Here is a 17,013-nt window from a genome sequence, read left to right on the forward strand (position 1 = left end):
AATGTGCACCCAGGTTAAGAACGAAGCAAAAGACAATGACAAAAAAGCAAGACTCATCATAACCTTTTTAACGTGCAAGTGTAATGTTTTTCTTCATAAAACAGACATATTGTTAAATTCATATATAATCTGAATTTTTGATGTAGAAATACATTCATTTTAATTGTGCCAAGAGAGGCTTAAAACTCTAAAAATTACAACTGTGTAGCCTTTTATAACTTGACTCGGGTTGTATGAAACTATGCTTTGATTTATGAGTTTTATAAACTTGATAGTAAATATCTCATTTATTTAAAGTGTTTCCACTACATATATATTTTCTGCCAATTACTGAAAGATCCATTCATAAAAACTATTTTAAATATTTCATTTTTGTATCAAAAAGGAAACAATGGACGTCACCTTGTTTTAATAAGTATATCATTTTTTACCTTGGAAACAGACATCAAAATAAAATTGCCATATTATATCCTATGGGACCACACACAATAGTTATCTTCATTTCTTTTACAACTTTTTAGAACAGCCTTTTATTAAGTTTATTTTATAAATTTATCAAATTTATAACATTTATTGTTTAAATTTCCAGTTTTGTCAGTTCCAATATTTAACTAAAGTGCTGGAATTTTAAGAGTTAAAGATCACTTAGAACCACCTCTCTGTTGTACAATTTATAGTCTTTAAACTGCGGTATTAACGTGGATTTAATTCCTTCTCCTGAGCAGCACCGTGGAGCATCCACATTCACGCTCGGCAGACCACCGGTGAGTGCAGGATTAGAACCCGCACTCTCAGTCTGCTCCTTTGGCCACTCAGATGCCAACACTTCTAGTTCCCCTTCCAACAACATGGTTCCTGTTTTTAAGGTACTTTTCTCTAGGAATTTTGCCAAAATTTAACTTCCAAATGAAAATGTATGTCTTCTCAAAAGTCCCTTTTTATAGACCGTTAGAGTGAAGGGAACAAAATAGGTCATCACTACTATTTTCACTTAACTCCAAAGAGGATTGTGATTCATTTTAAACAGAAGGCTATGGGATTGTTTCCAATGATCCTTATGCTACAAAATATGTCCAATAAGCTTAGTAGGCTACCTTCTTGTCACTGAAATTACTTTCAGTTCCTTTCTCCCTCACATCATCTCTGAGATTTAACATTCTGTAGCCCATATGCATAATCTTTCGCCTAATCATCCTAATTCTATCTTATTTAAATGACTTCCTAAGTCACAAATGAAACTGTATGTGCCATCCCTTGTCAACAAGCACTTTCCATCCCCAAGGCTGAAAACAGCAGGCCTCTGGATACTCAAATGTCATGCGACTAGATTTAATTTCCCAGTATCTCTGAACTGTAGCTCTGGAATGTTCTGGTGGGATCTTTTCATGTGGCCCTTGGTCTACGTGCTGTTTCTGTAGGACACACAAGTAACTTAGACTCTGAGAAGCATATTCAAAGGGCCAATGGCTGTATATAAGCTACCAGACATTTCTCACACAAATTATTTTCATTGTAGGATATATCATCTGGAAAAATCATAAGGCCTGAGCTAATAGAAATTATATAGAGAAAGGTCCACCAGTTTTGCTAAGATGATCTGTGTTCACAACTTAGCTCTCCGCTTCGCATAATTTTGTAATATTAAGCAAGTCACTTATTCATGCGGTGCCTCAGTGCGTGCATCTGGAAAGTGGTGTAATTCAACTGACCTCGTGGGCGGCTGTGAAAATCTAACAAGATAATGTATTTAAGTAGAAAAAAAAAACACAGCTATTTTACCTACATAATTCCCTGTACACAAGTGAAAGTCATTCATATCTTAATATCACCATATTTCTTAATCCTATTATGCCATCAACATCTAGAATTCAACTTAAATGTCTTAGCACTCTTTCAATAAAAGTGTTGTTAATGAAATTAATTACCAATTTTTATAACTAATAATTATGAATAATGCTTTTCTATTTTCATCATCCAACCTTTTGGACTACCTTAAAAAGATGTACTAAAGTAGGGAGAGAGTTCAGTGGTAAAAGAACAAACAGAAGTAAATACGTTTTTACATCTGTTGAAAACAGCATGATTTAAGGCCATAGAATGGAAGGCTAATGGGTGACCCTGGAATGCGAAAGAATATTTCCCAGAGGTTAGTCACCAGCTGGGTTTTATACTCACTTAGACAAGAACAGGAGGAAATTAGCTTAAATTTCATTTGGTTTAGGACAATGGAAGCAAGCTATGAAATCTAATTCCCAGGGAATCTTTGCTTCAAGATAAAATAGAGACTTACTGCCTACCACAGTTTCAGTGCAGTCCTACTGAAAGTATGAGAAAATGCTAGATGAAGTTTAAGTCGTCCATCTCTCTAATCCCCATCCAGAGAAGAAAACAAGCAATTACAAGCCTATTATGCAACAGGTGTTTTTGCTTGCATTCATTTCATCTTCACTGGAAATTATTTTTCATACTTCACAAATGAAGATACAAACTTTGAGAATTTAGCTTGTTCAAGATCACTGAGCTCATGAAAAGCAGAATTAGACTACAACCCCTACCTATCTCCAGAGCCCATCCTGTCCATGGTACCAACCTAGAAGCCTTGTTCACCCTGGCACTCTTAATTTCTATTCTGTATAAAGATGACATTTCCAAGATTTACATTATTTACTTATTTATTTAGATTTATGTTATTCAGATTATTTCCAACATTTAGAGGAATGTGAGATCAATGTAAATTGGGAATATAGCTAATACTTAAAATTGAGCTATCTAATAATATATGCCAAACATATAGAACTCTACAGATATGATCTCATTTAACAATAACAGCTACCACTGGAGACAAGTACTATTATTATTATTTCTATTTTCAGATGGAAACCTAAGCCTCAGAACATATGTTAAGAAAGCCCATGCCCAAGAGACTAAAGAAGGAGGCTTTTAACTTCAAGGGAGGCCGTGGAGTCCTAAACATTTCACCCTGCCCCGGCCAGGGGCAGTGAGAAGCAAGCATTATCAGGAACTCAGACCACAGGGCATCCAAACCCCAGCACAAGTTTCACTTCTAGTTCATAGCAAGTCATAAATATTTACAAGTAAAAAGAGCCAATGGAAATCATCTGGTCCAGTCCCTTTATTTTACATACAAGGAATTTGAGAATCAGCGTGAGGTTAAGTACTTTCTGTAGGGTCAGAAAGCTAATTAGTGACAGAGTTAACAATAAATCACTTCCATGAAAAGACAGGCTTTCAAAGTGAATTCAATTACCTTGTACCCTCATCAAGTGGCTGTTAAGAACACCCATGTAGCTAGACAATCTCCAGTATTTCTGTGAAGTAGATGTAACCCAAGACGATCTAAAAAGAACTTTGCGACGCTGAGTGATCTAAGTCAACAATTTTTTTAATGTGCTAATTTAAGTCAACTCATTGTTAGGGCCAGTGTTCCTACCAACATGTTTTGCCCAAAGTTACAGTATCAGCCGTGTAAATGCCCAAGTATTTTCATCTCTTCTCTAGTAGAAAAAAGATAAGTAAAATTTCATACACACTTGGATAAAAGGTATAATTATTTTGGTATTTATAAACTGTGAATGACAAATTCCCAAGGAAGAGGATTCTTTTAAATTTAAAGCATAATTCAAGAATCATCCATTCATCAATGGATGACAAAATCACAGGTGCCAGAGGTAATGCACAGGAATTAAGAATTTACTAACCAAATATAGTGTTACCAAATACTTAAAAGGAGTGGAAAGCATTTTCACATGAGGCCTTCTTTGAAAGTTAATTTCTTTCAACAAACAAAATAAATCTGCCTAAAGATTCACAGATTTGCCTTTAGGAAATACTAAATTAGTAAAAGATGAATGGGAAATATCAGTAAGCCAAAAAAAGTTTTACAAACTTAGAATGGAAATGGGTAAAAATACAAACAACCATTCAGTCAACAGTCAAGAGCAAACACCTACTAGTCTGCCACCTAATAAAGTGAAACAGACGGTGAGCACATGAAAAAACAATGAGACTACAGAGGAGAGTCTGTGGAAATGCATCCTGGTGACAAACCAAAAACCTATTTCCATCGGGGGAAAATCACATCAATTAAAATATATTTTGAAATATTTCATGGGGGGAAAAGGAAGAATATATACTGACAGAGATGAGATCATTCTAATAGTTGTCAAATCATGTAGTTTGAAATTAAGAATTCCCACAACTGACTGAGTTTAACTCTGAAATCTTACACATTTTCAGAAATAGATACCCTCTATCATACGTGACATTTCAGAACGTGTCAGTGCTAAAGTTCTGCATTTGACGGTGTCCTTTCAGTAAAAGGAAGGTGTGGGCGATGAACATAAAGAAACTGGGCTGGGCTGCAATGTCCATTTAACATAGTAGATACAGTAAAATGTTCATGCTATGTGTCTAGAATAGGAAAGTCAATTTTTGAATGACTATTTCACGGCTATACAGTACCTTGGCTTCAAGGGCATTTCACGGTTCTTCAATGACAACCTTGCTTAGATTTCCCCAATTAAATCATTCAGATTTACGAATGCCACCAGCAGAAAAGAATATTAGCATCTCATTTCATGGCAAAAAAAAGATGTTCTGTTCAGTAGCAAGTATAAAGCGTAGCAATTTCTTTCCTTCCTGCATCTACTAATGAAGAGAATGACTGACAGTGTTTTGTTCGCCTGAACAAAAGGTTTCTGGGCAACAGGAAGTTCTCCGGAGGGCTTCCCTAAATGAAAGAGTGACGATCTGCGTCTCATTTAAAACTCGTACTTTCTAGAAAGTGTTGGCTAGTTTGGGATTCCTCAGTGACCCAGAAACCTAACAAGACTTGATATTAACAACTTGATATTAACAACTGTGTATCGCTAGTAATTAAATTTTATTTAATTACTTTATTTAACAAACACTGTGTACCAGGCACTGTTCTAAATACTTACAAATGTTAAACTCATTTGTTCCACTTAATAGTCATAAGAACCCTATTAGGTGAGAACTATTATGCCCATTTTCCAGATGAGAAAACCGAGGTACAGGGAAGTAAATAATTTTCCCCGAGGTGAGAACAGGTAAAAGTAATCTTCTCTTAAAACTCAGCAATGCTCAACCTTTTTGCATGGTGCTCTGTCATCTTCTGGGCCTCCTCACTAGCAGTTTCCAATAATAAATCATTCAGAATGCAACACTGAAAACAAATGGCCTAATAATAATAGTTGGGTTTATTGAGTTTTCTATGTGTCAGATACTGTGCTAAGTGTTAATAGTTTTTTATAAAAAAACTGATATTTAATCTTCAGTATAAACAATCATATAAGGAAGGTACAATTCCTATTTAAATAATAAAGTTAAGGTGTGGGTGATGGTTAACTTTCCCATAGTTAAACAACTAGTAATGGAAAGAGAGGATTCAAACCTGGTCCCACCTACTATACCATGAAGCTTACTCGCCTCCCTCTTAGGAAGCTGGTCCTTTAAGGAGAAATGACTAAGAAATGATGAGTCAGTCTGGCTGTTTTTATTTTTTTCCTTTTTAACATAACAGGCCATCAACAACTATTTATTAAATTGAATAGGACATATCATGTTTAAACAGATGAGTTAGGTGCTTAATTTATCTATGAGAATTTCCTGACAATTCTCCTAAAAAAAAGAGTGTGTTAAACCAATGGATAACCCCAGCTTCTAGCAGAGTATACCCTGTCACTGTTGGCAGGTGATAATGATATTACTATTGACTAAAGAAACTGGGAAGAGTCACTTTCCTCTGAAAATTTTAAATTTAGGTAAAGTCACATATTTGGCAAAGCTTAGCTAGGGGCATGTTTACATATGAGGAAACTGGCTGGACAGTGGGCCTCAAGGCAGAGAGACAGAGATGACCTCATATGAGGAGTGTGGTTTTAATATAAATTATCAAGAATTTTCTTTTTTACAATCTCCGTATGTCTGCAAGTTTGACGGCACACTTTCAATTCACAATTTAAAACATTTTTGCAAAGATCAAAATACAAGCAGCTCAGGAATTTATTATAAGTGGTATTCTTAAATAATAATAGAATTTTAAAATCTAGCCACCAACCCTCTGCCCCGAAAAAAACAATAGCTAGTCTCTGACCTGCTGCCCTTCCCTCAAATCCCCTTTGCTGGGGTAAAGCACTTTTGTCCTTTTATAGACCTCCAAACTGCAAAAAATGCTCCAAAGTCTTTCAAGTCACTGAGAGCTCTCTTCATCACTAGTGAAGACAGCAATGCAGACCCCAAAGTACTTCATTCTAAGCACCCCCTTAGATAACAGATGCACATGTATCTGAGTATTACTGGAATATGCTTGTGATGGGAAATCTAGCTTAGAATTCTTAGATGAGATACCAAGCAAATGTCCTGCATGGAGGGTCAGAATATATACTGCCTTTAAGTGTAGACAATTATTTTTATTTCATTCAATTTATTAGTATTAATAATGATAAGAATAAAAATGCATTGGTGTAAATGATTAAGGAGTTTGCATCCCATCAATTAACATTTGCTGAAAAAAATGAACGAAGGACCTATTTTGTGAGACATTTGTTTTTATTTTTGAGCCTACGGTTTTATACATGTCCATTAAGCCAGGTTCCAATTAAACTTACTGCAAATGACACAGTAACATATGACTCACAGTATATATTAACTATAACATTCTCTTTTCTAAGAAAGACTTCAAGGAAAAGTCTTTCTGATGCCAAGGAAGCACCAGGAAAGAACTTAGGCACTGTATTAGTATGTGACGCTGGAATTTGCATTCCCCTTTACATGTAAAAAATAGAAAATTACACCGCAGAGGTTAAGTGACTCATCTGCACTCCAATACTGACAGTGTCTTCTGATTGCAAAAATATTCCACAAATATTTAGGACAACTTACTAATTCAATAAACATTTCTCAACCTGTTTCTGTTGCCTCTCTAAGTAGTTATGAATCATTCTTTAAATGGAAAGCAGGCATGTGCCACAGGACCAATATATTAGAAATGAACAAATCTAAGTGGCTTCACAGAGTGTACTCAGTGTTTCCATCTCTGCCAAAATGCTTTGAGGTTGGTAGGGCAAGTGTTATGATTGACCACCTTTTACAGATGAGGAAATCAGGGCCTACAGAGAGCGTTCGTTACCCCAGGGCGACTTACCTGAGACACACAGTTAATTAAAGAGTCGACCTGCGAATCGAACCCACATGTTTTCCTCTGGAGTCCAGAACCCACAAGTTTGCTCCTTCCTCACATCCACACTGCTTATTACCCAGTCTGAGGGCTGACAAAAAGTTGGCAATGTCTGGCCTCACAAATGTTTACCGTATTTAACATGCACTATTTAATTCTATCTTATTCTTGCCTGTGTCTTGGTCTTGACTCCTACAATCTCACTGTAGGTTGAGACCATGGAAATCTTCAGCCACCACAGAACCGCCGAACAATTCCTAGCACAGAGCCAAGGACCTCTGATTTAAAATACTTGTTCATTCACCAACTGGAGGCAAAAGTTTTGGGAGGCCTATCCCTGAAGGAGTGGGAGGGAATTATATGCCACAGGCAAACTGGGCTTAATTACTACACAATTCTGTATTTTTAAAATTCTGTAGAAATTCACTAATTTTCTTGTTTTCCTAGTTTCCAAAATACTGTAACTATTATTTTTATGACAATATTCCATATTTTCAATGAAGCAAATTCTCTCAAACAATTTTGGTGGGGGATGTAACCTTCGTGGATATAATTTATCAATATATAAACATATTTTTAAAATTGCAATTCCAACAATTCCAATTCCAGAAGTGTTCTCTGAGAAGTAGCTGGAGGTGTTCAAATGCACCCCAAAAGTTTACCTTTAACATGTAAAATTAGGAGACAAAAATCCAAAAGACTAGCTACAATCCAAGCTTTCTCCCTAAATTCAGCGACTCTTAAGACAGTGTGTGTATCAGGTAAGCCAGTTCTTTGTTTTCTAAATAACTTTCATCAAATGGAAACTCATTTCTATATATTTTTTATCATTTTCATTTTGAGAACAACAGTTTCTCTTCCACGCATACAAATTAAGTTTAGCCTGTGAGTGAGTCGCATACCTTTATTACATGATGCTTTTCCTGGAACACAGGAATCTTAAACATTTGGCACCAATATGTTGTACCTTTATTTGGGATGGGGACCTGTCTTAATAAAAAGGGAAAGAGAACACAAAGTCACATTCTCTTGACAAGCAACAAGCACAACAAGTAATAACTCTTACACACTTTCAATAAACCCACTCTTATAGGCATAAAAACCAAAGAAACTTACGTTCTGATTTACCAGGTTAAAGTACGGTACAGCTACAGACACATTGGTTTTCTCAGGATTCAACAGCCTCAGACTCTTGGTGCCACGATTAGAGTTGTGGTACTTGGGACCATCTGCTCCCACATCTTCGTGGTGATAGGCCCAGATCACCTTCACAGTGCTCTCCTGGTGACCAGACATGGGCATGATTATGTGTCGGGACAGCGCTTCCCCCACCACTGAGTTAAGCTTAAAGAACTCTATTTAAAGCAAGATAAAGAAGAAAAGGGAGTGATAACATTTGGAATTCTCTAACATTAATTGTGTAAATGTGATTCAGCCATTAAGTGTCCGAATAGACAAGCTCTGGGGTGGGGTGAGAAGTTGTCTCTCTGCAGGCAAGGTTATGTATTCCAAACAGAGCGAAGGACAAGTGACCAGCAGGTGTGCTTCATGCACGAGAAACAGCAAATCCTCGTCATGCTAAATCTCCAAACCAGCAACTGGTAGTTACCAAGCAAATATTCTTGTTAAGTGGCAGGGATTTGGGGAAGTTGAAACCTGTTTTAATGCTATGGACATTTTAGGGAAAATAAATAAATAGAATGAAAATTAAAATTACTTTCCAGGGCAGAGTTTTTACTTTCACAGGCATTAGCCCAGTTACTTGTATGAATTGACCAAAATGCAAATACAGGAGGAACTTCTGATTCTCGGTTTGTTTGTTAACCTTGAATTTATCTAATAGTCATTTTATGACTCCTAGGACTTTCTAAGGAATCATTCTGCTATTCATCTTGATTTTAGGAGTTCACTGAGATGAATCAGTTACAGATCAGACGAACTGCTGTATCCCGACTAGGAGATGTACTGTTATATGAAATTGGTTTCCATTCAGCAACCAAGAGAGATTGCCCAGAAAGTGGTGGAGCAGGGGGGAGGGCTTGCTGGGGTATAAAGAAATTATTCAGTCTTCCCACAGATAAAGGTATCTTTGCCAGATCTTTGTAATAAGAATTTTGAAAAATAATAATACAGCAAAAAGCTATTTATTTTAAAAGCTATATTCTTTCTTAATAAGTCAAATGACTATAATTATTATTCTAATTAAACTATAATCGCACTATATATTACATAAAAAGTGATCCATGTCTTTGCATGTGTTTTTTCTTCTTTTTTTACTCTTTAAGCTGAATATTAATCAAAACAGTTTCAGATTTTTACATTCCTATTTTCAAGGCTTTGATTTACCAAATAAAAGAGATAATTTTATTGGTTCATACAAAGTGAAATTGATCTAAGAAGTTTGTGGAAACTTCCAAAGTACCACATAAATTATGTAGTCTCTAAATATTTAATTTGCATATGTATAAAGGTATTACTTTTCGCATGAGGTCTGACAATAAGAAATCTTGTATAATATGCTGATGGGCAATTTTAATCAGTTTACTATTCATCTTGATTTTAGGAGTTTACTAAAATGAATCAGTTACAAATCAGATGAATTATATTCAGTGTCATACTTCTCTGTCCTGTACACATTTCTTTCGATCTTTATCGTGTATTTTCAAACAGTATAGAGAAGAAACCAAAAATCTCTTCTAAGTCAAATCATACACACTTTAAACAGCTCTTCAAAATTTTAGATTCACACAAAAGTTGCCTTTATTGATATTTATAGGCTTAGATTTTTTGTGTGGCTTATAAAGAGAATTCAAGAACATTCTGCCAAAGACTGTGCGACCTTGCTATCAAAGGTTATTTTAAAATAACTCGCTCCTTTTATTTCGTAAAGGGTTTCTCAGCTGTAACGGGACATTTCTTCATGCATGCATTCCCTCGGAGGCTCCTCACCGTTATGGTCTTGTCATTTATGTCGCACGTGTGCAGTTTTCTGGTAAATTCGATCACTGTGTGCGTGCTGTTTTCCATGGCGTATTCTAGGTGATAATCTTGCTGAACATCCTTTATCAACTCCCTATTTTCATTTGTAAAATAGTCCTGTGGAAAATACGGGAAAGAAAATCAGGATATCCTAAATTCAGAAAGAACGAATTTAGATTAAGACCACTCATAGGACCTGAAAAACAACAACAACTGATCCTGGGTTTGTTTATTACAAAACCCTGTAACTGTAATCATTTTTTAAGTCCTGAAAATTTCTAAGGGCTGGAAGATCCCAACTGGGGAATCAATTCCCTAGGAAACTGGCCCATCTTGAACTCCTGGCCCTTCAGGAAAAGGCGGTGTGGATGGATAATACCATAGTGTCAGGAGAGATGGAGCATTTGAGGTCACTGTAGTACTTTCATTGATCATGCAAATCAAAAGAGGAACTGTGAAAGTGCAATAACTAGTTTATAAAAGCAATTCGAATGAAAAATTCCCGTGAAACTGTGATTTTCCCACTTTTTATTACATAGATTTTCAATATGGAAATGAAATAACAGTGCCTATGGACAACAAGGAATTTAGATAAATGAACTGTGCCTTTACACGAAGCTCACATTTCATTACATGAATCAAGCAATCACGGTTTTTGCAAACAAAAAGAACATAGTACAAAATGCCATCAGTTCAAAGAGTAGAATAATTATCCTAGTCTTACAAACATGTTTCTAAAACCATTAGTCCCTCAAAATATCCAGCTAGCTTGCCAATTTTCCATTTATTCTATTTCCATTCACCAATACCAATTCCTTCCAGTTATTCTACTTTTCCTGGCTTTTCAGATAACTTGGCTAAGAAAATGGGAGAAACGTCACTCAGGTTTCACTTAAATCCTCGAGTTCATGTGCCCTGTGTAAACTGAGTGTTCAATGTGTAGAAAAGACGGCTGCCAATTATGTTGAGGTTCTGACTCCTGGAAAAATGTGATTGTCTAAAAGAGCTGATATCTTCAACCTTCATAAGGGAAAACATGAATGGATTTGATTAAGACTAAAATTGAAATTCAAAACATTCCATTACATTCCCCCCCATTTTTCAATATTTAAGCCCTATTTGGAAACATACCTTCAGATTAGCTATCTAAATAGTATTATTAGTTACATGTCTACTTCGGCTGGGCCCTTAATAATGCTTGGAAATCCATGTTACTCTTTTGCTGTTTTCTCAGGAGACCTCCCAAGACGAATATCCTAAGCCTTCTCTGCACAAGATGCCAACATTTCCCCACCCTCGGTTTATGATCATATGTCTTGCTTTGTTGAGAGAATTTCAGTTATAATCCATGAGAGTTCACATCCTGCCTTTTTTCTACCCTAAATAATATTTACTTTATGAAATCATAAAACATAGTCAATTTAAAAGAAAGCCTAAAAAGAGAAAATGAAAACAAAGAGCAGATGGGATAAGTAGAAAACAAAAAGATGTAGATGAAGTAAAAAGAAATATTAAAACAGATCCTACAGACACCAAAAGGTTAATAGTATTATGCACACCTTGATGCATAAAACTTGGATAATTTAGATAAGAAACAGGCAAACTCCACAAAAGACACAAACCAGCAACTTAGGAAAACAGATACTCTAAATAGCCCTATAATCTACTCATGGGCTATAACCTACCTACAAAGAAAATTCTAAGCCAAAGTGCTTTTACTTGGGATTTTACCAAATATTTAAGGAAGAGGTAATATCAATCCTTCACAAACTCTTCTAGGTAATAAATAAGGAAATGGCACTTCCCAACTCATTTTTTGATGCAAGCATTACCCTGATACCAAATCAAAGACATTACAAGAAAATTTATAGGTCACTATTTCTCATGGGCCTACAAGCAAACTTTCTTAAAAATATATATTAGCAAAAAGAACCCAATGACATAAAAAAAAGGATAATATATCATAAGCACACAAAGTTGGTTCAACGTGAGAAAATTAATCAATGCAATTAATTGTATCAAAAGTCTAAAAAACAACCACCATCTGATCATTTTGATAAAAGCAGAAAAACCATGAAACATTCATCCACGGTAAAATCTCTCCATAAACTAACAATAGAAGGGTATTGCCTTAAACTTAGAAAGGGCATCTGTAAACACCTTATAGCTAACATCATACTTAATGATGAAACACTAAATTCTTTCCCTCTAAATCTGGGAACAAGTCGGTCCTGGGAACAAAGCAAGCCTCAAACAACTTTGAGAAGCCTCTACTGTTGACTGTCCACCTCTGAGAGTCAGTCTCTGTCATTCTCAGCCCCTAACATGAACATCAAAGTTCTCTTTTTGACATTATAATGCTCTGTTTTCATACTTCTTCCTTTGGGAATCTCATCTACTCCAAGAGTTTCCAATTGTCACCTTTATTCAGTATCACATATCCAAAAGTCTATTGGATACCTGCACTTGGAAGTCTTATTGTCATCTCAAATGCAATGTATCCGAAATTATATTCACCTGCAATCTGTAAGACTAGAGTTCTTGATTTTCTTTACTTACACTGCCGTTCTCCCAGCCACCCAAATTCAAAACCACAGTCTTCTCTAACTTCTTCCTCTATCACTCACAACTCCACAGATAGCCCCTGCTCCCATCATGTCTTCCTTTGAAAAAATAACCAGCCTTTTGCTTCTACTCCATCACAACGTCTCCTATCTCAGTTCACTCTACCACCTACATATTTGTGTCAAGCTCTTCCTTCAAAATCACTCTGTGCTAATACATTTAATTGAACAGTATACAGTACTTGAATCTATAATTTAGATTCAAGTTTCTCTAAAATTCAGCCTAATCTGATTTCCCAGGATGTCTATCATTCATCTTACCACATGACCTCTCTTATCTATTTATTATTGCCCTTAAATATTCTGCCTTTTTCTAGCTCTTTGCTTTTGATCACATTGTTCTATCTCCCCTGCTCTCCTGACCCCACAGAGATATCCTCCCCACCAGCTCCATCCATTAAAGCACTTCCTTCTCTTCCAGACTCACGACTTCATCTTCTCCAGAAAGTCTTCTTTGATCATTCCGATGGCAGTGATCACTCCCTCTCTGAATCCGTGTTCTTCTACCTGCATTCCCGTGTAGCACGCAACATATTCTAGACACCGCATTATCTTCCCAACCACCTGATAGCTGCCTAGAAATACACACCTAATCTTGTTAATCCAGTTATTAATTTGTAACTTTAGAATAGTTGTTTACATTGTAAATAGAACAAAAAGGGGGAGGTAACAGATTATTTTCTCACTTGCTCTCAATTATATTTACAAAAGGTTAAGATCTAAGATGGAATGTGTTTAACCAGATGCTAGGATGAGTTTGGGTATGTATGATCGGCCATGCAAACACATCTGGCACCGAACTCTGGGGATGTTGTTATAACCTTTTAGCCCCTAAATGGATATGAATCTTATGAAACTGACATCAGCATTTAGGAAAAAAAGTTTATGCATGCAAACGCTCTTTGAGATCCTTTTACAAGAGAAGGGCCCTCCCCACCTATTTCAAAGGCAAGAAAAAAATCATCTGAGAGAAAGAAACCAGGTTTTAGAATATTTTCTAATGTTAATTCATATTGTCAATGCCTAATAGAGTGACTTGCACAGAGCAGAGGCTCATTAAATGTGTGTAATTTTAAAGAGTACATCCTGCCTTTCCTTTGCTAAATCTAAATGAAAATAAAAAATAAGAACCCAAGCACCTTCTTCCAATATTCACATCTTTGTGGTATAGGAATAGTTTAACTTTGGTGGGAGCAGGATGTCCCTCAGCAGTGCCTTTTTTCTTCCTTTGCCCTACAGTAATAAAATACATGGTCTATAATCAAACACAATCTTAATGATGTCAATATTATACAATAAAAAATGGTACATTGGCAAACCTTAGAAGAACAATTAAGTGAGGCAAGAGAAGAGAAAAAGGCCCCCCAAAAAGTCAGGTCCCAGATTTCCTATCCTTCGACTATTATTGCTTGGAGGGCGAGAAGGAGGAGGGAGGGGAAGAAGGGAGAAGTGAGGGAAAGAAAACAAGTCGTTCAAAGACCTGTCAATCTGAAAAATCCTTCCTGCAGACAGACTAAACCTCGGAAAGTACGTTCAGTGAGTTTAAGAGTTTCCGACAGTGTGACAAAGGGATAAAGTTATTCAATTAAATCATTAAATGGAATAGTTATTTTGTAACTATCATCCTCTGGGGGGGAGGGGAATAGAGAATGAAACTGACAGTAAAACATCAGCCAAGTAAGAGTTCGAATATCGCTAACATCGCCTATAAATTTATATTCATGAGACCATACCGTAGTACTTAAAAGATATTTAAGGAAATTTCCCAGATCATTTTTACTGATTTTCACCTTTAGAATTAGAACCGAAAGGCGTCCCTCACTCCTGCTTCCAGTCCCATTTAGCAAGTGGACCCAGAGGCAGCTCTCCTGGAAATCCATGGTGAAGGCCATTCCTCCCCTACCTTCCTACAGTGCCTGATACTCCAGGGCTTTTAAAATAAAAATCAGAATTTGATCTCAGTGCACTCTCATTGTCATGGGACAGTAAGGCATTATAAAAATATAATTGCATGATATGTGTATTAAATGTTATATATTTTATAAATATCACATAAAATACTGATAAATAAAAGTAGGCTCCAATTAAGTGTCATTAAAAATGGACTTTATGAAGGCAAGAGCACTGAGGAGGATTCCAGGAGTCGTGACCCTGTAGAGGTTCTGTAAGAGTTTAAGAATAAAAGTATGTAGATGCTTTAATTATGTAAATATAAAAGCTGATACGCAGAAGCTATCTTCTTTGTACTTATTCAGTTGTAATGTTTTGTAAAGTGGAATGTGAAGTAATGTTACCCTAGATCAATGGCTTTTATGTGGATGTCAATCATTCTAACATAAATATCTACATTAAGATCAGCTTCAATATGAATTGTCACTGAGATATTTTTGTTTTTATTGTGGATTATCACATTAATTAAAAAGTATAAACAAGCTAAATAATCGTTTATATTTTTTTAAAGATAAAAATATTACCTATTACCCTTGAAAGCCTGAGTTAATAGACTCCAGCAATAAAGTTCGGCTACAGTAGCGTCATAAAAAATATTACTCCTGAAACATGTTCTCGTGGGATATTTTTTCTTTTGAACACTTTATACTTTGAAAAAATGATGAAATGTATCATTAAGGTTTCAAAATGCTGTGTGGCAACAGTAAAGTCAGCATTAGCAGAAGTCGGCATTTATCATTAAGCATGAGGGGCTAGTACTGGCTGCCACTTTCCAACTAACGTAACATCCCCCAAAAGCTAGCTTTTATATTCTAAAGATCGCTGTGACCTCTTGCTAAAAAACACGATTACACAGATGTTCAATTAGTTCTCACTCATTGTCAGCCTTTTTTTCTCTCTTGAATAAAATCTCTGTAACAGAAGGGAGCTTTGACTGGTGCTGTGTTAAACAGGATAAAGTGAAAACTCGATGGTGTAATAAAATATATGAATAAACTCCCGTCAGCCTGCAGAGCTGAATGTAAGCACAGCTGCGGGGAGATCTTGAGGAAAATGTTGCCATCTGTCATCATTTTCTTCAACAGGTGCTTGTACTTTTCTTTTTCTGCCTCTCAAAAGCCTTGTTCCTTCAAACATTTGTTTGTAATATCAATTTCTATAGTAAGCGCTATGGTGCTTAAATAATACTGATAGCAAAATAATAAATATTTTTGTCTTAAAGGGAATCTTTGATTCTAAAAAAATCATAAAACTATAAAGAAACTATATAAACAGAATCTTCAGAATTTCAAGATAAGCTGATTTTAATAAGTTATTTCTTCACTAATCTTAGAAATTTGAACAAAATGTCAAAGCAGAAGGGGCCTGCCTTCTAAAAACCACTTCAGATAAAACTGAAACTCTAGATATAAGAACGGATCAGTTAAATAGCTACCAGAATGCCAAAATATGACACTGTTAGCTTGCGTTCCATGCAGGGGTCCACCTGAGCAATCTGTTTGTTCTGTGAGTGCCACCTTATGAAATACACATCCTTGATTTCCCCCACAGACAATCATAGCATCTTAATTTTATTGCAATTAATACTTTACTATAATTATGGAAACAGCAGAAATACACTGTAAAATTAAAATTTTTACTCTTTAATAAACTCCAGTGAAAAAAAGCAACTTCAGACTTTACCACTGAAATAAGCTATTATTTTACCTTCATCCTATCCCATCATCTTAATTTTTTAAAAATTTTAGATGACGTCTCTTAACTGTCTATGACCAGTTTATGCAAGGAATAAACTTTGAGAAGAAAGCTCCTTTCTCCCTTCCTCCCTCTCTCTCCTCTTCTTTCTTGCAACACATATTTTATTGTGTGACTACTATTCCTCAGCCCCTTTTGTAAGGCTGAAGGCATATGACTGTACAGGATAGTCGACAAAGTCCCTACTATAATAAAACTTCTAGTTTAGTTGGGAGAGGGTGCAATCACTTTTTAAAATTTAAATAACAATAGAACAAAAAATGTTTAGATATTAAGTACTTCTAGGAAAATAAAACAGGGATTATAGAGAGGAAGTGGAGAGCCTTTCGGATGAGTGATCAGAAAAGTCACTGCCAAGGCAATGATACTAACTCTGAGAAATAAAGTACAAGTAGAAGCCAGCCACAAAAAAAGCGTGGAGGAAGTAGATCCCAGGAAGACAGAGCAGCTACTGGAAAGCACCTGAAAAGAGGGTAGGTTTATCCA

General features: G+C 35.8%; 1 protein-coding gene across 1 annotated transcript in view; it reads right to left on the reverse strand.

The window, feature by feature from the left end:
• The window catches only part of MOXD1 (monooxygenase DBH like 1), a gene marked incomplete at its 5' end in the record, with an annotated part of 69,401 nt that overhangs the window by 41,760 nt on the left and 10,628 nt on the right, over nt 1-17,013 (reverse strand). Inside the window, 3 exons of the mRNA XM_081140580.1 lie at nt 8,122-8,205; nt 8,336-8,500; nt 10,169-10,315. Coding sequence (XP_080996706.1) covers nt 8,122-8,205; nt 8,336-8,500; nt 10,169-10,315 — 396 coding nt within the window. The remainder of the gene's footprint in view (nt 1-8,121; nt 8,206-8,335; nt 8,501-10,168; nt 10,316-17,013) is intronic.

Source organism: Miniopterus schreibersii (genome assembly GCF_964146895.1).
Source record: "Miniopterus schreibersii genome assembly, chromosome: 6".
Classification (NCBI taxonomy): domain Eukaryota; kingdom Metazoa; phylum Chordata; class Mammalia; order Chiroptera; family Miniopteridae; genus Miniopterus; species Miniopterus schreibersii.